The sequence below is a fragment of the Prionailurus bengalensis genome, chromosome A3 (genome assembly GCF_016509475.1).
Source record: "Prionailurus bengalensis isolate Pbe53 chromosome A3, Fcat_Pben_1.1_paternal_pri, whole genome shotgun sequence".
Lineage (NCBI taxonomy): Eukaryota > Metazoa > Chordata > Mammalia > Carnivora > Felidae > Prionailurus > Prionailurus bengalensis.
In genome coordinates, this window is record NC_057354.1 from 121952535 (window position 1) to 121975030 (window position 22496).

Genomic DNA, 22496 nt, shown 5'->3' on the forward strand with positions numbered 1-22496 from the left:
ACCCACATGGTCTTGTCAGGAATATGATTCTCACATGGCAAGTTTCAAAGATTTGGTTTCAAAATTCTGGTTTCTTATTTTAAAAAATATGCAGTTGTTTGACATTAGATCTGACAGACAAATTATAGCTTTAGCAATAAAGGCTTTTAAGATTAGAAATGAAAAGAGAAATTACTTAAAAAAAAAACAACAAAAAAAACCCCAACAACCCACCCAGGCTTGAGTTTGGAGACATTTGTATGTTCATGCTTCATTGTCTTTCTTCGCCACAGATATAAGGGGATAAGTCAGCTGATGAGGGCCGTAAATAGAAAAGTGAGTTGAATGTAATTTCTGGGGAAACCACCATCTCACTGGTGAACTATGGAAATCAGCGTGACAGATGGGTCACCGGTTGTTGTCGGCTGGAGCCGGGGTGGGCAAGGCGGGTCTCACTGGTCTACCGGAAGGCAGGGCTGTGGACACCTTCTAGGATTACCCCACCCCTGGCTCTCACCTAGCACTGAATCCCCCCTAGAGGGGCTGGCAGAGCGAACCCCATCGGGGGCTGTCTCTCTTCTTCCTTCCTGTCTGTGGGCTTGGGCTTACCACAGAGGATGCTTCATGCCCTCTGGCCCCAAAAAGATGTTACAGGTGTGGTTCTGCAAATGGCCAGCTGGCCCAGTGTGCACAGGGGCCAGCGGGGGCCTGTCTCTACCACCTGTAACTTCCTGATCTTATGGGTTCAGGTGCCTGATGATGGATGCACCTGTGCCTGGCAACTTTGGGGAGGCGGATCCCAGTTCTGTGCTGAGCCCCAAACCGTGGACTTCAGACCCAACGGGGCCAGTTACCTTTCAGCCTAGAATAAGTCCTTTTCTTGGATGCATGTCTGAAACTTGGCAAATTGCCAAGACCTTTCATCAGCCCTAGGAGGCCTCTGGGGGTGGCGGCAATGCCCCCGTGGTTGGGGGAGGGAAGCCCACCCAGTGCCTTAGGCTTTGGCAGGAGCAGCTAGGATACCCAGTTCTCAATGTATCAGAGCTGGAAGCATACAAACTGGGAGTAAGTTTTTTTTTTTTTTTTCTTTTTAAAGGGAGAGAGAGCTTAACCAAAACAATTCAAACAAAAAATCAATTTAGTCAATTTTTTTTTTAAAAAGATCTTAAACAAAGCAAGGGTTTACCAGAATTTAGATGTAATTTTCTATAATTTTGTCATTTAAAACTAGTGCTGATTTCCAAAACAAAGGCAGTTGGGGCGCAATCAGATTGGGAATTAAACCCAATGGAGATCTAGACACGGCTTTGTTGTTGGGATGCTTGACGAGGTCTGAAAATTGCTCAAAAGGATAAAGAGAGAGATGCATGAGAGCAGGCAGGAAAGAAGGGCTAGTGGGACTCGTTCTCCGCGAAGAGGCAGGGACCCCTGCCAGGCTACCTCCAGGAGCTGTTAGCAAGAATGAGAGGTTGTGCCCAAAGGTCCACACTTCCTAGAACCATCTACTGTCCCCTAAGAGGCCTGTGTGCCCCAGCAGGGAGACTGCCCACCATATGCCCTCTTGCCTGCAACTGGGTCCAGGCCTGGCTGCCTGCCCTCCCCACTCAGCAAGAGAGGAGCCTGGCTGTCTGGAGCTCTAAGGGATAGCGAGCAAGTCTGGGGCAGATGCACCCCACCAGCCTAACATCTGTGGCCCCCGGTCCTCCTGCCCCCTTCTGCATTCTGGCTGGATAGATAGATCCCTCGGTCAGACGTCAGGAGCGATGCTCTTTGTCGTAACCCTATGGCTGGGGGCTCATCTGCAGGCTCTGTTCTCAAGGATCTGCCTTGAAAACAGGAGGTGCTCTTTCCCGGACCCTCACAGAGCCACCCTTGAGTCCTTGAAACAAAATAATCCAAGTGGCTCAGGATGGTCTGTGAGTGTCTCTTGGGGAGACATTCCTTTCACCTAACATCTGGGGAGCTGCTCTCATCCAATGGCACAGCACAGGGCGCCTTTCTAGGGAAGGACACAGTTCACGTCCTGACTGTTCTCATGGGTGGAAAATGGAAAAGGCCCCACAAAAGACTGTTCCATGGAACCCTAAGAGGAGCAGATGATTCCTGCTCATTCCACACTTGGCCTGGCTTTGGGGTGAAAGGTGAGAATGGCCTAAGGCTTGGGCTAGAGGCAGAAGGACCCTGGACCTGGCAGGCTCTCCCCTCCCTCCCTCTCCTTGACTGCCCACATGTCCTCGCCTAGCTTGTCCTTCCCTCCTCCACTTTCCCCTCTGCCTCCTCTGTCTGAGGCCGGGCTGTCTTGGGCAAGGGGAGGCCCCACTACTGCTTCTGGGTTGGGTGAGGCCAGTGAGGGAGCTGCTGGAGAGCTCAGAATGCCAGGAACACACTCCTGTCTGTGCTGTGTCGTGGTGACCACTCAGGGAGGCACAGGTGTGGGCACACGGGAGCATGTGAGCAGCGGGACTTACCTTTGGGGTGCCCAGGGTCGGTGAACTCATACTTCCCCACGCCAATTGTCCGCAGCATCTGCAGCCCATGGGCCGAGTCAGTCGTGGGGGGCCCATTGGTGGCAGGGGCACCGCTGGGGAGGGTGGCAGACGGCTGGGCTGGTGCTGGTGGAGGCAGCAGGGGCCCTGCCATGTGGCCGTTGCCCACGGCACTGGGTCCCGGACGGGCCACCTGCCCCACGCCAGGCAGTGTGGACATGGCCAGGGGCTGTGGGCTGGCGTACAGGGCCTGGGCCGGCATGTTGACCACCACGCTACTCAGTGGCTGAGAGGGTGGCTGTGGGAGCGAGTAGTGGCCTGGCATCAGCGGGAGCTGGGGCCCCACGTGGGGAGGCAGTGAGGGGGTCACCCCAATGACTGGGGCCTGGACGTTCACAGCCGGGCTGAAGGTAGGAGGCTGGGCCACTCCATAGGAGTGTGCGATCAGGGCAGGCTGGTTCCCGGCGGCCACCGTGGTCACCCATGGCCCTGTGCCTGCAAGGGAGACAGAAGAGAGGTCATCTGCCGGATACACATTCACTCAATAAACACCGACTGTCCCAGGCCCTGGGCTGGGTGCTAAGGTCACCAAGGTGGACAAGACACCTGCATCCAGGACTCCCCAGATGAAAAATCTGTGATTACGGTAGCATTGGGGTACATGAGCAGATGGTTGTGGAGGCTCAGAGGGGAGCACGATCTACACAGAGGCAAAAACACAGAGAGAAAAAAGCAGAGTCCTTCAAAGAATTCTCGGTTCAAATCTTGGCTCTGCCATTCATTAGCCAGGAGCCCTGGGCAAGTTGCTTTTCTTCTCTGAGCCTCATTCTCCCCCTCTGTCAAATGGAACCAGCAACACCTACCTCAGAGGTCTCCTGGGAAAAATTGAATGAGGGAAATGTATTTAGGGGAAAAAAAACTAGCAGAGTGTCTGGTATGTGTTAAATGTTCCATAAATGTTGGTGTTTTTCCTTCCTTTCTGGAGAATAGCTGTCTGGAGGAGGTGGGGAGAAAGCTAGATTGTGAAGATAGTAGGTGTTTCCTGGGCAAGGCGAGAACACCAGAGCCTGGAGCTGTGCAAGAGCCCTGTGGTGCAGGAAGGGGGAGCAGGAGGTGGGGCCAGTGGGGGAAGGCTGGCAGCGGCTGTTTTCCACTGCCTTGCTGGGGGACCAGGCTTTCTCCTAAGCAGCCTCTGCGTGGCCAACCCTGGGGGAAACAACAGAAATGCATTTTGGCCCTTAAAGATATTTTGACTGAACAAGGGGGTCCCGACACACGTCCTGAGACTTGATACAAGATTCGACACCAGCTGTGCCCAGGTCAGGCAGAGCAGGGCCAGGTTCCCCTGAGCTGAGCAGACATTGAGGTGACCTAAGTGGGCTTGTGAGTGAAGCCAGAAAATACTGTGACAAGGGAGGGCAGTCTGGGTCACCTCTGACCGAATGAGTGCGGGGTTAGGTCTCCATCACCCAAATGCCACCTTGGTTTTCATGATGCCACTGGAGTGGCAGTGTAGACTGGGGGCAGGGAGTCTGAGGAAGAGAGTGGGGGACAGGGAACCACTCAGGACCCCTAGTTCCAGAGGCTAGAAGGGGAGCTGGGAGCTCTCTGACAGGAAACTAGAAGCTGGAAAATGTTGGTGAAGCAGTGCCAGCAAGATTCTAGAACAGGCTGCTAAGGGGGATTGTCCCCAAGCCTGAAGAAGAGATGGTATCACTGTGGGCTAGGCTGCTGTCTTCAGGACAAGGCATGCCATCCTAAGGCCACTTCTCTCCAGGATTAGCCACGGAGCCTGGAACAAGCCACCAGAGCTTCGGAACACAGCTTGTGACTTCTCTGATAACTCTGGTGAAGGTACGAGATGCTGGGCCATGGTGGTGAGTGACTTATGAGCGGGTGATTGGCTCAGAGGATGCTGGGGACCGGAAGGAGGTCTCTAGTGATGTGGACCGAGTCCTGCTCATCACTTTTACCAATGATTTGGGTGATGATAGGGAAGATATCACCACCAACTCTGCAGGTGGCATACTGGGAGGGTTAGGCACAGGTCAGCAATAAAAGCTGGAATCAAGAGTCATATGGGAAGATACTGACAGGGACTTGCCCTTGAGTCCCCAACACCCCTCTGCCTAAGGTAGACTGAGAGAAGATGGACAGGGGTCAGGGTTACTGCCTCGACAGTCTTGGGGTCTGACTGGTGACAGCGCATGTCTGTGGCTAGCAGCAAATCAGAGGTGATCTAAGACTGCAGTGGTCAAAGTGGAGGGGCTGAATGAAGGGGTGCAGGTCATAGCACGTGTGGGTTCTTTGTGTGGGGCTCTGGCACCGATGGAGGCAGAGGGAGAGGTCATTCTCTGGAGGGCAAAGGAACTGTCCGCCACGGGCTCTGGAGTGTGGCTGAAGGGCCAAGGGTGTTTATCCCGCAGAAGACTTGGAGGGGGGATGGGTGGGTGTCAGATATCTGTAGGGCTGTGGTGTGAACACGGATGTGTCCTGTGTATCCTAAGGGGAGGTCTGGGACCGATGGGAGATAACAGGGAAGGCTTTTGTCATGGTCAGGGCTGACCAAAGAAGGCTTGGGGGGACGTAGGAGGTGGGGAGCCCCCGGCCCCAGGGGGGTGGAGCATCCCACTTCTCATGTAACCGTTGGCAAGGCAAAGCCTCCCTGGAAGGTGTGACTGGAGAAGTGGGTGAATCAGAGTCCTGAGGTTTGGGAATGACTATTCAAAATAACACAAAGCAGATTCAAAGTCGCTCCTGGGATGTCAGTCTTACTTCCTCAGCCTCCCCAAAGCTTTCTCAAGTAGCAGAGAAAGCGGTAGAGACGCAGCTACTGCCCAGGCTGTACGGCGTCCCGACCCCCATGCAGGTGTGGGCTGCCGCAGGCCCATGGGCCAGGGCCTGCTGAAGAGTCACAACATCCAGGAAGCCTCCAAACCCCGCTCCCAGCCTCCACGTGGGAGTCTCTGGCTGCCGGCCAAGTACACACCTGGATTGTCGCTCTCCCTCATCTGTTTGGAGGGTGGCTCATCAGTGTCCCAGGGCGTGGACTGATTGATGGGCGTCTGCCCCCACCGGATGCTGGTCGTGAGTCCCTGGGACTGACTATCCGCTTTGGAGATGCCGGGAGCCTGGGGAGAAGCAGAGCAGGGGGATGAGCATGGCCTGGTGTGGGCTGCTGCCCTGGGGGCCCGTCCCCTGAGCACTACTCCTGCTGCCTGAGCCACAAGGCCACACCCAGGGCCACCTGGGAGATGCGGGCACTATGGGTAAACTCCCGCCCCCAGGAACACCCAATCCAGTGTCCCCCCCCCGCCCCCACCAGCTGCCACCCTCTGCGACCACCCAGTCCACCTGAACTATCATAAAGGAAAGTGTTCTGTGCTGTGAGATGTGAAGTCCCCCAGGCCGTTGGATTGTTAATAAACTGCAACATTTATGGGCATGTGCTGAATACCAGCTGTGTCCTCAGTCTAGGCTCAGTGCCACCACGTGTCTGGCCTTCTGACATGTGAGAGGACGGCTTTCCAAAGCACCACCATCGGGCCCCATATCAGCCACTGGGCCCCCCAATATGCCAGTCCGTGGAGGAGGTGTGGGGGGTGGGGTGGGGACTGAGGCTCATGGGAGGACAGCTCAGAGCAGGGAGCATCTTCCCTGGGACCCTCTTTGTTGTGAGAAGGAGACAGGCTCTCCGTTTCAGGATCTCATTCTCTAATTTAGATATTTAGATTAATGAGAAAATGAACCCCAGGCTGAAGACAAACATTAGCACTGCATTGGTCTCTGAGCTACTGCCTTGATGGAATATTATATAGTCATTAAAAATCATGTTTACTAAAATGCATAATGAGATGGCAAAACGCTTACACTATCATGTTAAATGAGAAAAGCAGGACATAAAGTGACACAAATATAAGCTCATATGTAAAGCAATATGTGCAGGAGAGAAAAAACCAAAATGTTAGCAGGGGTGTTCTTCTTGGTGACAGGAACATGGGTAACTTCTATTCCCTTGTCTATACCTTTCTGTATTTGCCAAATTTTCTACCAGGGCCATGGCCATTGTAATAAGCCAGAAAAGAAGAAGGAGAAGGAGGAGGAGCAAGAGCAGGAGGAGGAGGGAGGGGGGAAGTTGGAGGAAAAAGGAGAAGAGGGAGGGGGAGGAGGGGGGGAAGAGGGCGAGAAGGAGGAGGAGAGGGGGAGGAGAAGGGGAGGAAGGGGAGAAGGGAGAGGGGAAGAGGGGGAGGGTGACAGGGAGGAGGGGTAGGAGGGGAAGGAGGACAAGAAGAAGGAGAAGAAGGAAGAGAAAGGGGAGGAGGAGGAGGAAGAGGAAGAGCGAAAGGGGGAGGAGATGGAGGAAAGGGGGAGGGGGAGTAGGGGGAGGGGAAGGGCGAGGGGGAGGAGGACGAGCAGAAGGAGCAGGAGGGGAGGAGTGGGAGAAGGAAGAGAAGGAGGAGGAGGGGAAAGAGGAGCAGGAGGGGAGGAGGAGAGGGAGGAGCAGGAGGGTGAGGTGGAGGAGGGGAAGGGGATGCAGGAGGGGGAGGAGGGGAAGAAATCCAAAAGCAAGTTGAAAAGCCTGGGACTGGGATAACTGGGGTGTGTGTGGGGGTGTGAGTCTCAGCAGAGGTGGTTTCTGGAAATTTCTGCAGTTCCCAGGAGTGCAGCCAGAGCCCAACCAGGTTTGGGGTGAAGGATGTGGTGGGGTGGGGGGCAGAGATAGCTGTCCACCAGGGACAGTCACAGAAGCTCCAAGAGGCCACAAGGGGCATCTGTGGGCTTCTCTTTGGGGAAGGTTGTGGTCTTCGTGACTTCTCACAGAAGCTGACCCAGTGTCCCAGCGGTGGGGGGTGGGGGGTGGGGGGGGAGAGTGGGGGAGGGGCATCGCCCTCACTGGGCCTCTCTGAGCAGCTGGAATAGCCGGCACGGGCGGATGGAGGGGATGGCCATGGCTGACAGCACTTATTGGGTCTTTGATGCACAATGCCTATGACAAACAGCACCTGCTTGGGGCCGGGAGGAGCCGTATCCCATTAGGACCTGTAGGCTGCACTGAGCTAATTGCATTAGGCTGCACTTCATCTCTGGCCTGCATTTCAGAAGCTTTGCTTCTGTGAACAGAGCAGGAAACAAAGGGAAAGAGTGAATCTCCTGAGGAAAGAACAATTCAATGGACAAGATTCCTTCTCAGAGGCCCCTGCCCCAGTTTTGTCTGTGGGACAGATGGGAGCTTGGTTGGGGTTGGCTGTGATGGTGGGGGTGGGGGTGGAGGGGGGGAAGGGTGTTGTGGCGGAGGCTGGGGATTTAGCCACACTCACCCATCAGGAACTCATGGAACAGAAGTGTGGCTTCTCTAAACAGCTTTCCAGTGTGCCCTGTCTGCAAGCCTCCTCTGCATTCCCAGGTTCCCCTGGGTGCTAGGGGGCTCAGAGGTGCAGAGGTGGCTTCCCGTAACCGGCAGCATCCAAAAGGGAAGGAGCCTGTGCCTTGTCCTATTCAGGGCCCTGGGTGGGGGTGAAGTTTGAGTGGTGACACTCCAGCCTCCTGGGGCACCCTGCTTCACTGACAGTGCAGAGACCCGACCTGCCAGTAGGGGGCGCTGCAGCCCCTCTCTGTTGCACCCTGGCAGGTGGGCAAGAGACGTGCTTCCTGGAGGCTTCACAGGCCAGAGGTAGGTGTGGTTTTCAGGGTCCTCCCACCCTTGCCATTTCTTCCCTGCTGAATCAGAATCCGTGCCCCCAACCTGGTGCTTTGACAGGGTAGGGAAGGGCTCTGGAAACTTGGAGGCTCTGGTCCGGGGCCCTTACATCAGACACTGCCACCAGGAGACGGGATGGGGGTCTCCTCCTCCAGAGTGGGTAACCAGATTCTGAACTCTAAAACTTCAGGAGTTCCTGTTTCTGCCCTAAAATTGGGGGTGGGGTCCTGGACTTGAAAAACCGCACACTTTTTCAAGGGCTTAGTCCCTTGGCTCTAAGACACTCCTGCCAGGTCGTTCACTTGTGCATTTGTTGGTTAGTTAGTGTGTTCAGTAAACAAGCACTGGGCTGCTGCTCGGTGCTTGCCCAAGGCCCTGGGGACCAGATGACTGACACTCAGCCCCTGCTTCCTGCCAGGCCCAGCCCCAGGCCCCAGGGGACATGATGACTGAGGCTCAGCCCTGCCCTCAGGAGGCTGCTGCCTGGGGAGCGCAGCCCTCAGCTGTGCAAACTGCCCCCGTTAGCCTCCAGAAGGAAGCCGGGTGAAGGGGGGCGCCCCGAGTGGCAGGGTGGGGGCAGATAACTGGGTGAGGCCCCAACAGGCCTGCTGTGTCTGTCATGAATAGTACAAGCAAATTCTTATGTACAAGAAAGCCATTCTGCTGTGAGAAGGAAAACAGGGTCTCTCTTTTTCCTTCAAGAAAGATAAATAAGGCCACTCATTCTAATCGGCCCAAGCAACTTCTGAAGCTATGAGCAAGTCACAGCTCAGAAATTTCTATTTATTTCTTTAAAACAATGAAATGAACATTCCTTTCTCTACTCCCTCCAGAAAAAAACTGGACACGCTTGTGCACTTTGCCAGGCGCCTGGGCGCCCAGGTCAGGGAGGAAGGTTGTAGCCGGGGATGTGAGTCAGCTTGGCCAGGCCAGAGCCCTTCCTCCCGCAAGGGGCTCCAGGCCCAAAGTAAACACATAGTCCCCAAATTCTAGAGGCTTCTGGGGCATCGTGTGCCGGTCCATGGCTCCAGCTCTGAAGTCAGCTCCTGTTAAGACTTTCTCCCTTGGTCCAGAGTCCCCAAAGGTCTGTGACTCCACTAAAGGCTTTCCAGGTCTCTCCCACCCTGAACAGGCTGCCCAAGTTCCCCTTCTTGCCAGGGGGTTGCCAGCACAAGAATGCCACAGAACTCCCCCTGCCCCCAGGAGAACAGCCCAGGCCAGGGGAGGAAGGCAGGGCTGAGGGAGCCCCCTCCCACTGCATAATCTGGGTTATCAGCGAAGTCACCCAGACATCTGGCCTTTTGCCAGTGTTCCTGGCCATGCTTCTGCTCCCTGATATGATGACACTGGGCAGAGAGAGGCAGATGAGGAGAGCCCTCCTCCTGCCTGGTGCTGCGGAGTGGCCCTGTCTGCCCATCACCGGGCTGGGCAGGCTTCTCTCTGCTTCCCTCTAATGAGATGCTAATAGGATGCATCATTAACGCAGCAGCTTTTAAACCCCAAGCTCTTGTAAATTTTCAAAGGTCACATTTTTACGGCAGCTGACAGCATCCTGCTTCTTTCAGCGACTGAAGAACACTAAAGACCCCGATGCTTTATGGAGGAAGCTCTCTGTGAGGCGGCAGCACGGGCTGAGGCACCTGCTGGTCCGGGGGCTGGGAACCTCCACCCTGCGACAAGGCTCACAGGGCCTCTGGGTTGTGCTCTGCCGGCTTGGAGGGGAACCAGTTACACATCGCCACAGAGCCGCCCCCGGGGGCCCTGCTCTGTTTAGGGGAAGGAGTGCACAGTGCAAAGATGCTTGGTAGAGGGGGTTGGGGGGCACCATGGGCTCACCAGGCGGTTCACCCACGAGGCTGCGACCGCCCAGAGGGGCTACTTTCTGCTCATTTGTCCACCCAGAGGAAGTACCTTTTTCTACTTTGCACAAAGGTGCCATGTAGGTGAGCAGCATCCCAGGTGGTCAGGAAGGTTTGAAAGATGATGGGATGGAGCTCGCCCGGGGCCCTCACATGCCCGCTTGTTCTTGGACCCACGTGTTGTGCACACGACAGTCGCAGTCTCTGCACACTGCCTTGCGGGGTGAGGTGCACTGACGCTGTACTGGCGAGCCAGCTCCGCGAGTACACGCACCCGGCACAGCGCTCGGCCTGTCGTGGGGCCCAGGGAGCGAATGAAGAGGCCGTGTCTCTGAGCTACGGTGCTGGCCAATAATAGGAGCATCCGGTACTGTTGCAAGGGCTACATGAGTGCACGGAGTGTGCTCCAGAAGAGCGAGCCACATCACGGAACAGAGATGTGAAAGGGCTCCGTGCACTTGGAAAACGTGAATCAATGAGTTCCTCTTACTGGGGAGATGAGGTTCCAGACCGTGAGGCCTTGTGTGTTGGGCCCCCCAATGCCATTGGCTTGAATGCTGCCACGGGCTGCTCGGAGGCCTAGTGCCTGCCTCCCCTGGCTCCCTCCCACGTGCCTGAGTGGGGTGCAAGTACTGAGGTTGGTGCCTCCCTCTGTGGGGCTGGGGGATTGCCTGGAGAAGCCAGAGCTCAGCCCCTTCCTCTCTGCGCCCAAAGAGGTCAGAGGAGGGTGAATCAATGGACTCTGGAAGTCAGGGAGTGCTTCCCGGAGGAAGGGACCTGGCACTGCGCCACAAAAGCCAGGCAGATTCACTAAGGGAGATGGATTCGGGCCAAAGTCGCTACCAAGGACCTGACAGCAACTAGCATGTTTCCAGCCTGGATACATTTGACAGAGCCAGGCTCCAGAGTCCACTTTGGGGTTCAAGTGGCCTCCTCTGGGGGGGACTGACAATGCCACCACCCATGTCCATCTCCTGCAGACTGGAACCTGCGAGCCTTGACATTCTTGTCACTTGTGTGGTGCTGATGGGGCTGGCAGGGACGGCCTTCTGCTGAGCGTCACTGAGCACAGCTGGCCCCATCCCTCACAGCAGCGAGCCTCCTCCCCTCAAGGGAGCCCGGAGTCCCCCAGCCCTCATCTCACCAGTGTCCACTGGTGCTCCTGGCCTAGAGTGATAGCCAAGCTTAGCTCCTGCCCTCGAGACATCTACACCAGCAGGATGGGGTAGGTCTGCACCAGGGACCCATGAGGACGACATAGGCTGGGAGAGTGGCCGCAAGGAACACACCCAAGATGCTACGACACTATGCCAGCTGGGGGCCAAGCCTTTTAAGGGATTCTCAGCCTCTTCCTGGGTCTCTCGGATCCCCTGGTCAGAGGAATACCACCACGTGACTCTAGTCAACACCACGGAAGCAGCAGATGGTCCGGCCAAGACCTCTCAGAGTTTCTGTGCACAAATTTGTGAGATACTATGAAACATCGTTTAAAGCCACTGCAGAGCGGTGGGGGCGGGGGGGGGGGTAGTGTGGAAACATACACAGTCTACTGTGTATATTGCAAAATAGCAAAAGACCAAAAAATCATCTGTATGTTGCTGCTCACATACATATGCATATGTATCCTCTGTGTTCCAGAGAGGATGTTCCCAGCAAGACTACAGTGGGGACTGTAATTCCACACATGCTGAAGCCAAAGCTGGGGTAGCCTCTCCCCAGGCACACCCCAGGCTGGGTGGTGGGGGGAGGGGGCCTTGGGTGAAACCGACAAGCCACAGGGAGGACAACAGGGTGGGCAACCTGGGGCTGACTGTGCTCTGAGCTTGACCTACAACCTTGTTTTGCCTCATGACTCCCCATAATTTCCTGATTTGGAAAAGACAAGCTCTGATATGGCTCCCTGAGAACCACTGGTCTGGATTTTGGGGGCCCCCTTCTGCCGAAGCACTGCGGACCTGGCCTGAGCCCCTCAGCGGGCCTCTGACGTCTTCTCTGGCTGCCTGGCACCTCTGCCACACCCCCATCTTGAGGTGGGAGCTGGAAGACTTGCTCTGCCAGCTTCCCTTGCAGCTCCATTTCCAGGTGTGTGCCCTGCTGCTCAGACACTCTGGGGTGAGGTTCCCGTCTGGAAGCTGGGCGACGTGAGGAAGCCAGCACGGCTCCATGCTCCGCAGAAGCTGGTGGCAGAGACCCACGGATTTGGGAGCACACAGATGATGGAGGCTCTGGTGTCCCAGGCACAGCATCAGCCGTGGAAGCTGTCATCTCCTTTCCCTTCTTACTCTGGAGGATGCTCGGGGCAGGAGTCGGTTCCCACATGGCTCCCAGCAGAAGTGAAGATGCACCTCTGATCACCAGGCCCTGGGCCGCCATGGGGAATCACAGTGGCTCTAGGACTGCACACGGCAGGGCAGGCCACTCTCTGCAAGGACTGGGTGTCTCACTTCCTTTTCAGGCATTAGTCCCCCCGCAGGGCACTGAGGCTCTGCATGGTGTTGCGTCCACCTGTGGGGACTGACTCCCTGGGGCTCTTGCATCACAAAGGTGAGGCCCTATGAAGGCAAGTTTTGCTTGAAGAATGGTGTTCCAATGTTGGAAATCCAGTTTTGGGAAGAAGCCATTTTGGCGTCTGGGGTTTTTAGACTATAGCTTCTGCATTTCTAGCTAGACTGTTGGCATTCTAGGACCAGCAGGTTGTCAGCAAGAGGACTGGTTCCAAGATCACACAGGTAGAGCGTTGACCACGTCTAACATAGGGGTTCTCCAACGTGAGCGCGTGTGTGGGTTAGGAATGCGGGTTTCTGGACCCACCCCAGAGCTTTTGATTCGGTAGGTCTGGAACAGGGGGCCCCTAAAGGTGGTGGTTTGACAAGTGTATCAGGTGATGTAGGAGTTCTACCGACCCCACTCTGGCAAGCGATGACAGTCTTGATATTCAAGTTTGCAGGCCTCTGTGCCCGAATGTGGGGAAACTTAGGGGCTGGAAACTGCCAGGCGGGTCCTGAATGGGACAGATTTTGAGGTCCTGCTCATGTGCCTCATGGGAGCCGGCTACTTGGTGACACTGTCTTCATGGACCCCTGGTCCCAGCCTAGGTTTCAAGGGGTCAGAAGGACATTTTGTCAGATGCTAAAGCTATAAATCTGTGGCCTCTGGGAAGAGCAAATGACATTTATGGGTCTCTCAGTTCTTCATTTCATGATTGCTACTGAACTACATACGAGAATAATCACAGTCAAATCCCCACTTGGGGCTAGGGGACGCTCTCCGGAGCCCCTCCTGCTCTCATGAATGAGGCTGCCCTCTCTGGCCCCCTGGACCCCGGCCGGCGCCCTCGGCCTCCCCTTCAGAGCACCACCATAATGTGCTCCGGAGACCGCTGAAATTTCTAATAATACTAACCAATGATGTGTTAAATTGAGACACTTCTGGCTCGAATGCCGGAAACTGCATGATGGTTTAAAGGACCAGTGCTTACCTTTCTCTATCAATTTGCTGCTAAATTACTGCTTTCGGAGCAACTTACAGAAAAGTAATTCTTTATTTAAATTTTAATTTCAATCTTGTCATTTTAAATATATATTCAGATTCCAATCATATTACAGAATATGATGATGTCTCTGGGTGGGGAGGGGGCAAGTGTTCCTGCCAGGATCCTGGGTGGTGGGGAGAGGGTGTGATGGGGGAGGGGTAAGACACCATGGTAAGGAGTGACCCCAGGGGACAGTTTGGTGAGGGCAGCCATGTGTTGGGTTGCTGGGGATAGGACTGGAGGCCAGTGGCCAGCCTCTAACGTGGCCTCATGATTCCAGGCTTTGTGCCCGGCCCCGAGGGTCACCTGCAACCACTGACCACTTCCTGTGCCTTCTCTCTCACGGGTCACCACAGGGACCCAACCAGCTCAGCCATAAACACATGCCAGGCACAGATGAGCTAGAGCTGCCTGGACTGCCTCTATCCTCACGGCTCACGTTTATCGAGCGCCTCCTACATGCCAGGCACGGGCACGGTAAGATTTCCTTCCACAAGGTGTTTTCACCTTTATTTTACAGAAGAGAGTGATAGGACCTGGAGAAGTTCCGCAATAGCTAGAGTAGGCCGACTCGGTACGGTGACTCATGTCTATTCTATCCTTAGAGCCTCCGAAGTGATCTGGGATGGGTGGAATGTTCCAGACTACCCGGCCCCAGCCCCCTCCTGCTGTGGCTGACAGCCCCACAAACTGGTTTAGCCATATCAAGGCTTCATCCGCAGTACCCTTTTGGGGTAACACTTAGACCCTTCCCCTGTGCTCTGAGTACCAGCCATGGCCTCCCCTTACCCCCCTGTGTCCAGCCCAGCTGAGCCTCCTGCTCTGACCCTGACAGCACGCTGGGCTTCCCTCACGTCTCCTGCTGCCTCAGACTCCCTAGACCCTAAGCTACCACCGACGTGTTCCCCCAACCCCTGCCAGTGTTGTCTTGACACTCTCCACTGGGGCCAGTTCTTCAGTGTCAGAGCAGGGGTGGTACAGACACCTCTCTTCTCCAAAGTGTGCTGCAGGGTCCACCGTCACGTCCCTTCTGTCCCCAGCTCTCTCTTCCCTCCCTCTGGTCATCAGGCCTTGGCTCTCCAACATGGGGACTGAAAACTCGATGTCTGACCACTTCACCTGCCATTCCAGCATCTATCCGTGTTCTTTCATGGTCCTCCCCTCCGTGGGATTCCGGATGCCTTGGCTTTCCTGCTTACCTCTGTCGACCTCCACACTTCAGTGCGGCCGTCCTTTCTCCGCCTTCCTCCTTCTTGAAACTCCCTTCCCTTCCCTTTCTGTGACAATGCTTTTCCTGGTTTTCTACCTAAACCTCTTCTGTGCTGATCATTTCTTCTCTGGTCAGTTCTCTGACATGGACATGCCCCAGGGCTCAGGCCAGGCCCCCTCTCTCAGGTCTGTTTGGGCCTTAGCTTCAGTCACAATTATCTTTCAGATAGGAAGCATCTGCACGGTGGCCCTCGTTTCTGATAGAACCCAGCTTCCTATAGTATTCTGGGAGTACATTTGCTTTTTTCCTTTCCCCACATCAAAGTCTATACCTTGGAGACATTCCTGCTAAAAGTGCAGCTCAGACGGCTGCCCTCGCGGACGTAAAGCAGCCGCAGCTGGCGCTCGTGTTGGGGCTGTGCTCTCTCACGTGCCCTGTCTAGGCCCCCAGCCCCTTCCTCCGGCCCCCCCCCCGCCCCCACCCCACGGATGGGGCTTGTGGACAAAAGACATGATAAATCTGGCAGAACCTTATAACTCAGAGCTTTCAACTTGCCTCTAACAACTTTCAACTGAAAACTTCTTAGTCCCATTTCCAAGTTACTTTTCATCCATTACAAAACCCACAAAATTTTCAAAGGGGCTTTGAAATAAGATCACCTAGAAAAAAAAAAAGCCCATCACAAATGAAAGTCTTTGAAAAGAAAGAGGCCCTTTCCTGTGCTTCAGTTCCCTGTGATATCAGTTTCCCTTTCATTCTGCTGAAAGGTGCAGGGCAGGCCGGGCCCTCAGCAGACGCCTGTGATGTGATGGAGCGAGTGGCCCAGACGGACAGACAGGGACGAGGAGGAGAACGAGGGGCACCTGCTCGCAGAGCTGGGATGGGCCTTTCATCGTCCCCCCGACAGCCGTAACCCGCTTGGCCCGCTCAGAGGCCCAGCCGCCCCGCGTGTCCCCGCTCACCTTGGCATTGGTGGCGACGCAGCTCCCTCTGGAGCAAGGCGACCTGTCTTCATTCTTAACACCAAAGTGGGCGGGAAGGGAGGCATGGCAGGAGCAGCCTGGCTCTGGCCTTTTGATGGGACATTTCCCAATGCCAGCCCTGCAGGCAGCGACACTCGGGGACCACCCCTCAACCTCCCAGCCTCAGAGCCCGTGACACACCCATCCTCCCCAGGGTCAACTCCAGACTCAGATGCACATCAGATGCTAGCCATTTTGGAGGCTTTGTCATTTTCAGACTTGAAATCCTCAGTGGATCTGCTGAGAAAAGTCCTCTGTGAAGGGCAGCTGAGCCAGCAGTCGATGTGGGGATACGTGCGGGTCCCTTACTGAACCATGTGCTGATCCGGCCTGGCCCTCAGAGGCCTGGGCCCTGAGAATCCAGTACTAATTTTAAGCCAGGCTCCCGGGACTTCCGGAGACGGTTCCCGACTACCCCAGGGGATGCAGAGGGCTCTTTCGTGCACCTTGGCCGGGGACCGGACTGGCCTCTCTGCCCCTTAAGGCCCTGCCAGGCCCTCCGTAGAAGGCATTCTAGGATTAACCAAGCCCTCCTTGAGTGCAGGACTCACCTCAGAGCCAGAAGAACCCCAAAATAAGTACTGGCTGGCTGTCTGCAACTCTTCCTCAGGGTCCTTTCTTCAGCAAACACCTAACACTCCTTTTAAAACTCCTGCAGTCTACCCTTCGAGTCTCGGGCCTCGGCGGAGCATTCCTTATTTTTTCCCACAGACAAAGGCCTGCCAGGGAGAGGGGACAGTTCTAAGTTCTAAAGCCCTGTGCCGTGTGACTCACACAGCCGACTCTCTGAGCACGAAGTTAACTGAGAGCTCGGCAAGGCGGTCCTGACACAGAGACGTCTTTAGCGACCTCATTAGAGCCTTAACAAGAGAGGGGATTGTGGCAGGGTCACCCCAAGGTCAGGCAGGACAATGCAACAAACAACGCAGCACAAATGTCCCTGTGAGGCAGCTCCTCAGGCAGGTGGCAGAGCCGAAGGAGCTAAGATAGCTTTACTGCCGGGACTTCAAGACTCACCGAAGCAAGTCCACCCGAGCGTGTGCCTCAGGACTGGAGCCTGGCTTCTGACGCAGTACGGGACTGACCAGCTCTGCGGTGGAATGTTCCAGAAGCACACAATGAGGGGCTCAGTTAACATCTTCCCAGCTCCCTGGTCCTCTGTCTCTCTGCTTTCTGCCTCCACAGGCTCTCTGTCATGAGAATGATGTGCAGCCAGGCAGGGTCCTGAGGGAGAGGAGTGCCCTCTGGCCACAGTCCAGCTCGGATCCCTTAGTTCAGAATTGAGGTGGCTTAAGTGATTTTTTTTTTTTTTTTTAAAGAAATGGCATCATTCAGCACCAGTCTGTCTCTTCAGAAAGTTTGCTGGGCAGACAGATTCTATCCAAATCACTGCAGGTCCAGGTGCAAGAGGGAAAGAGACACAGGGAAGCGGCCCTCTTGGGGAAGACAGGTTTCTGGTCCTCAGGAGTGGCACCGGAGGAGGAGCAGGGTGGTGGGTCACAGAGCAGTGGGACAACCACAGTACTGTATGCTGGGGGGCTTAGACCTGGCTCACCATGGAGCCGGCTGAGAGATGGCATGCAGGGCCTGTGGCCACTTGCTCTGGATCCCTGGGTCAGGGAGAGCGGTCCAGACAAGCCCCCTCTGCTGACGCCCCTTCCTCAGCAGGGGCCCAGACTGCCTGGTCCCAGGCTTCCTTCCCTTCACTGTTGAGAGAGGCCGCCTCTCTGCCATGCTGTGCTGCCTGGCTACCACAGCTTCATCCATTGTGTGCTGGGGCTCATTGGCAGAGAGAGAGAGAGAAAATTCTAGCCTGTCTTCTTATAAAGCCACTAATCCCTTTGTGGGGGCCCCACCCTCATGATCTCATCTAAATCTAGTTTTCTCTCAGAGTCCCCATCTCCAAATACCATCACGATGGAGGTTAGGTTTGTACCGCATACGAATTCTAGGGGGACACAATTCTGTTGATTGCACTTACATAGCCTGCACACAATGGGTGTTCAGAAAATGCTGTCCGAACCTAGTGAAGCTCTGTCTGCCTGCTGTTTTTGGGCTCCACCTCGTCCACCAGAACTGGGGGGTATTTAATAGAGGGACATGCAAGGGCCTGACCAGCATATGGCGGGTCTGCCCACCAGCCTGAGCTCTAATTTTCGGATGGTTTGCTTTTTTCTCTCACAACATAATCTCCATGATCTCTAGTCTTTCCTGAATGCTGTTGAAAGGCTTGTCGTATTTATCTCCGGAGAATCCGCCGTGCCCCTGTGCAATTTTCCATTGTCATGGTTCATTTTAATTTCCTCTAAGGCTGTTGGCCACTCTTGTGTTCAGAAATAGCTTGTTCCACTTAATAAAAGCGCTTAAATATGCAGACACGAGAAGTTTCCTTTGCTTGCTCCTAAATATCACAGTAAGTGGAGTGAGTTGCACGCCGAGCCTTATGCAGTTAGGCTGAGCACACGCCAGGTGGCTTCCCAGGAAGGAGAAGCTTGGAATGAAAGGTGCAAGGGTAGAAACAGGATCCAAGAATTTCTAGGGGAAACCCAGCCAGCCTGGACGCCACACATTGCATCGTCTGGCTGACAGCACACAGGTCTCCTGAAGCGCCTCCCCTCTCCAGAATGATCAGGGCTCTGAGTTCAAGGCCTGCTCCAGACCTCTAACTTACCCTATGACCTTGCACAAATCAGTTCACCCCTCAGAGTCCCTGCTTCTTCACCTATAAAGCCGGCCTGATAATTCTGCTTCCAAGGACCAATTTTGTGAGGAGTGGATGTCCTCTGTTTCCAGGGCCCTAGCACAGAAGCTGGGACAAATCAAAGGGCACACAACTTTCAGCAAATGGCAGCTATTATTACTATTAGCTCACTGGAATTGCAGGTCAAGGTCTTAGAGCTGTGATGGGCTTGTAGACCCAGATAGCCAGGGGCAGAGTCACAGGGCATCTTCTTTGGCTTAAATAACAATAATTAGGAACCAAGAGCCTAGGGTGACTGGTGGATGGGAATAGGAAGGAAGAGGCATGAGTCACTAACTTAAACTTCCTGATAGAATGGCAGCTCGGGGAGCCCAGTTCTCACCCTCAGCAGGTGGTCCTCAGCAGGATGTGAAGCCTCCTGGCCCTACAGACAAACCCTAAGCTTAGCTCTGGGGTTGGGGTGAGGCAGGCAGGGCAACACAGCATCTGGGTCAGAAGTGCCCCAGAGAAGGATGTTCCGGAAAGCCACATGCCGCCCACCCTCAACACCAGTTTCTGCCCACAAGAGTCACCCCTGGGGGCTTTTCACTTCTGTAAATACCCACACCTAAGGCCGTCTCCTCCCACATCTTCACCCAGGGTCAGCTCTGGCATCATAACTTCTACTGCTCAGGCAGGGGGGTAGTTTAGAGATCCACGTGAGGTCACATACATAAGTTGAGAGCGGTGACCTGGACCTTGGTCACAGCCAGACTGTAGCTCTCCCCTTCCGCATCTATGTCCTTGTGAACACAAGACTCCAACCACCCACAGTGTGTGCGTTCTACAACCCCGTTCCTGGACAACACACGGGTTTACACGTTCTTGAAGATGCACGTTCTTGAAGATGCACAAGCGTGCACACACACACTCGCCTACTGACACACCAGGCCCACACACACGCCTTCTGTACAGCCCCAGCCGGCTCGGGCTTCGGGGGGATGGCGGCCCCCATGGGGCAGGAGACGCTAGCAGACTCTCCCTTCTTGCCCCACAGAATCTTTTTTTTTCTTCCACAGCTCTGAAACACGGAGTCCCCCATGGCCACTTTGAGCTTCCCTCCCAGACACTTTTTCCTAAATCAGCTTCCAATCTGACTCATTTCAGTTTTAAAACAAGAAAACATCAACAAACACGATGGAGGGAAACAGATGGTAACAATTACAGGAGGGAGAAAACAGAGCCGTTCCCTTTACAAGGGGCAGGCAAACATATTGTCCCCAGGCAGTGCATCGACCCCCAGCCACGCTGTATGAACCTGGGTGCCGGGCTCCCAGGGCCTGTGCCCATCACAGGGGACATAAGGGGTCATAAGGCCTCTGAGCACCGCAGGGCAGGTCTGCTGAACCTGGCAACAGCTAGTTCTCCAGGGAGGGAAGGATGGACGTTCCAGCACATACCAGACTACCTCTACCTCTGACGTCCTGTCTAAGGCCCAAGATGTGGGTGGGACGCTTCCTCCCCTGCTGTGACTGACCCCGGCTGCCTCCTGACAACCACAGCAGCCTGCCTCACCTGCCAGAGCCCCTGAAGGAGGGCAGGATGGTGTCTCTCATTGTGGGTGGTGGCGAGAGCCAGGCTGCCTGGTCCAAATGCAAATCCCGCCACTTATAAGTGGCCAAGCTAATGGACCTCTCTGTGCCATCATTTCCTTTCTCCTAAGATGGAGATAGTTCTAGAACCTACACGATAGGAGTTATGAATTAATATGTGCAAGGGACTTAGAAGCAGGCCTAACACACATGAGTGCTATGTGCAGAAGCGGTCTTGTTCTTACCCATGCAGACAGCCAACTTCTGGCCTGGCACTCAGCATCCATAAAGGCCTGCCAAGTAGAGGGACAAGGAGGCAGGCCTGAAGCTGTGCCCTGCAAGATGGATGAGGCATTCCAGGCAGGGGACGCCATAGACCGGAGTTAGGGCTGACGGGAGAAGCCCCGCTGTAGAGGCAGGGTGCCCGAGGCTCTGGGAGCAGCAGACGGCCAGGTCCGGGGTCCTGAGCAACACGTCCTGCCATTTGTCCATCCTGTGTGTGTTGAGCAGGACAAGGGTCCTGCCCTCTAGCAGCTCAGGCTGGTGGAGGCAGGCAAGGAAACAGGTGCAAACTGGGGACATCAAGTGATTTGACAGAGGGGGGGCACCCACCCCAACCCCTTGGGCCCGGGAAAGCTGCCTGGAGGAGAGGCTGAGTCCTGAGTGGCAGGGGAAGGAGTGTGGGGGTGGAAGGATGGGTAATGTGGCATTCTGGGCATGGGGGACATGATGCCTTTGGGGATCAGAACAGCAGGGCATTGAGAGTGAGGGGTCTGAGTCATTACTGGAGTGCCCCAGGCAAGGATTCCACATCTCTGAGCCTCAGCTTTCCCTCATGCGGGATGAGAATTACAGCCCCTCCTTCCCAGGCATTGTGTGAGAAGTAGAAGTAAGAATGCGTATCAAAAGTGCCTAGCTGACTCCTGGCACAAGAGGTGCTCACCACAGGGAACTGCTGTGGACCCGCCTTTTGGATGGGACTCTCTCCCACGGGTCCTGCTCTTAGACACATTTATGCACACAAGCTCTCACGCAGGATAAACGTTCCCCAGCGCTCCGTGATCACACATGTCCTCACACACTGTTCTGGACTGATTGTGCCCCCAGAACTCCTATGTTGGAATCCTAACCCCCATGTGATGGGAGGTGACTAGGTCTCAAAGGTGGAGCCCTCATGAAAGGGATCTGTGTCCTTATGAGAAGACAGGAGAGAACTCTCGGTCCCTTTCTGCTCCCTGTGTGAGGGAACAAGGGTAAGTCAGCAGTCTGCAACCTGAAAGGGGCTCTCACGAGAACCTGACCGTGCTGGCATCCTGATCTCAGCCTTCCAGCCCCCAGAACTGTGGGAGAGAAATTTCTGCTGTTCATAAGCCACCCAGGTCATGGTAGTTATGACAGCCTGAGCTAGATTAAACATGCACCCTCCCACATGTTCACACGCAAGGGTACAAGGAGACACCAGTTGGCATGCACTGTGTTCGCCATATCTCCCCCTTTGCTTCCATCTGGTCCCCTCTCCCACCCCCGGAATCCGCGGAGACTTTAGCCTCGTGGGATGTGCTGTGGCCACCCCTATTCCAGGGCCCTGGATAAGGTGGGCTGCATTCAACCACCAGAGAGAGACTTTGTTGTGCGGTGGCAGCAGGCTGTGGAAGCCCTGGGATGAAGGGGAGGAGGGTATATTTCATTCCTTCTCGCCCCCTCCCGGGGCCTGTTCCTCACAAATGCACATCAAGCAGCTTATCTGGTAAGCGTCCCAAAGTGAGGAGGGGAGGCTCTCTGGCACACGCTATTTTGGTGGCTACTTCTATTTTAAAACCTACTGACATCCCCTCTTGTTCTCCTGGAGGGCTCAGCGTCTTCGAATTCTCCGTCTGTCCATTCCGTGGCCTGGAGGAGCCTGTCCTATTTGCATCAGGGGCCAGCCTGCTCCTCTCTGCCCATTTGCTCCAGGCACCCGCTGCTGTTTCTTTCTTTCTTTAAAAAAAATGTTTTTTTAAAAAAATGTTTATTTACTCTTGAAGGAGAGAGAGAGAGAGAGAGAGAGAGAGAGAGAGAACGTGAGTGGGGGAGGGTCAGAGAGAGAGGGAGACACAGAATCTGAAGCAGGCCCCAGGCTCTGAGCTGTCAGCACAGAGCCCAATGCGGGGCTCGAACTCACGATCTGTGAGATCATGACCTGAGTGAAGTTGGTTGCCCAACCGACTGAGCCCCCCAGGCACCCCCCACTGCTGCTTCTTCTTCAGCTCTCTGGGTAGCCCAGACAAGACCCTTCTCTCCTCATTTGAAAAACGGGCTGTTTGAAAATAGCAGAGGGTCTCGTCTGTCCCTTAAATGTGTGTCTTGAGATGCCAGGCGGTGCGACCATTTAAGACATCCTGCTTGCTCTCTGAGCGCTGGTCCCATAACGGGGACCTGGCTTCCCATGCAGATTTGCC

General features: G+C 55.0%; 1 protein-coding gene across 3 annotated transcripts in view; it reads right to left on the reverse strand.

Annotated features, from left to right (window-relative positions):
* KLHL29 (kelch like family member 29) overlaps positions 1–22496 on the reverse strand; it is a 310478-nt gene that overhangs the window by 56869 nt on the left and 231113 nt on the right. For all 3 annotated transcript variants that reach the window (XM_043604449.1, XM_043604446.1, XM_043604447.1), the window contains exons 4-5: positions 5455–5596; positions 2448–2960 (exon numbers count right to left, since the gene is read on the reverse strand). In XM_043604449.1, coding sequence (XP_043460384.1) covers positions 2448–2960; positions 5455–5596 — 655 coding nt within the window. The remainder of the gene's footprint in view (positions 1–2447; positions 2961–5454; positions 5597–22496) is intronic.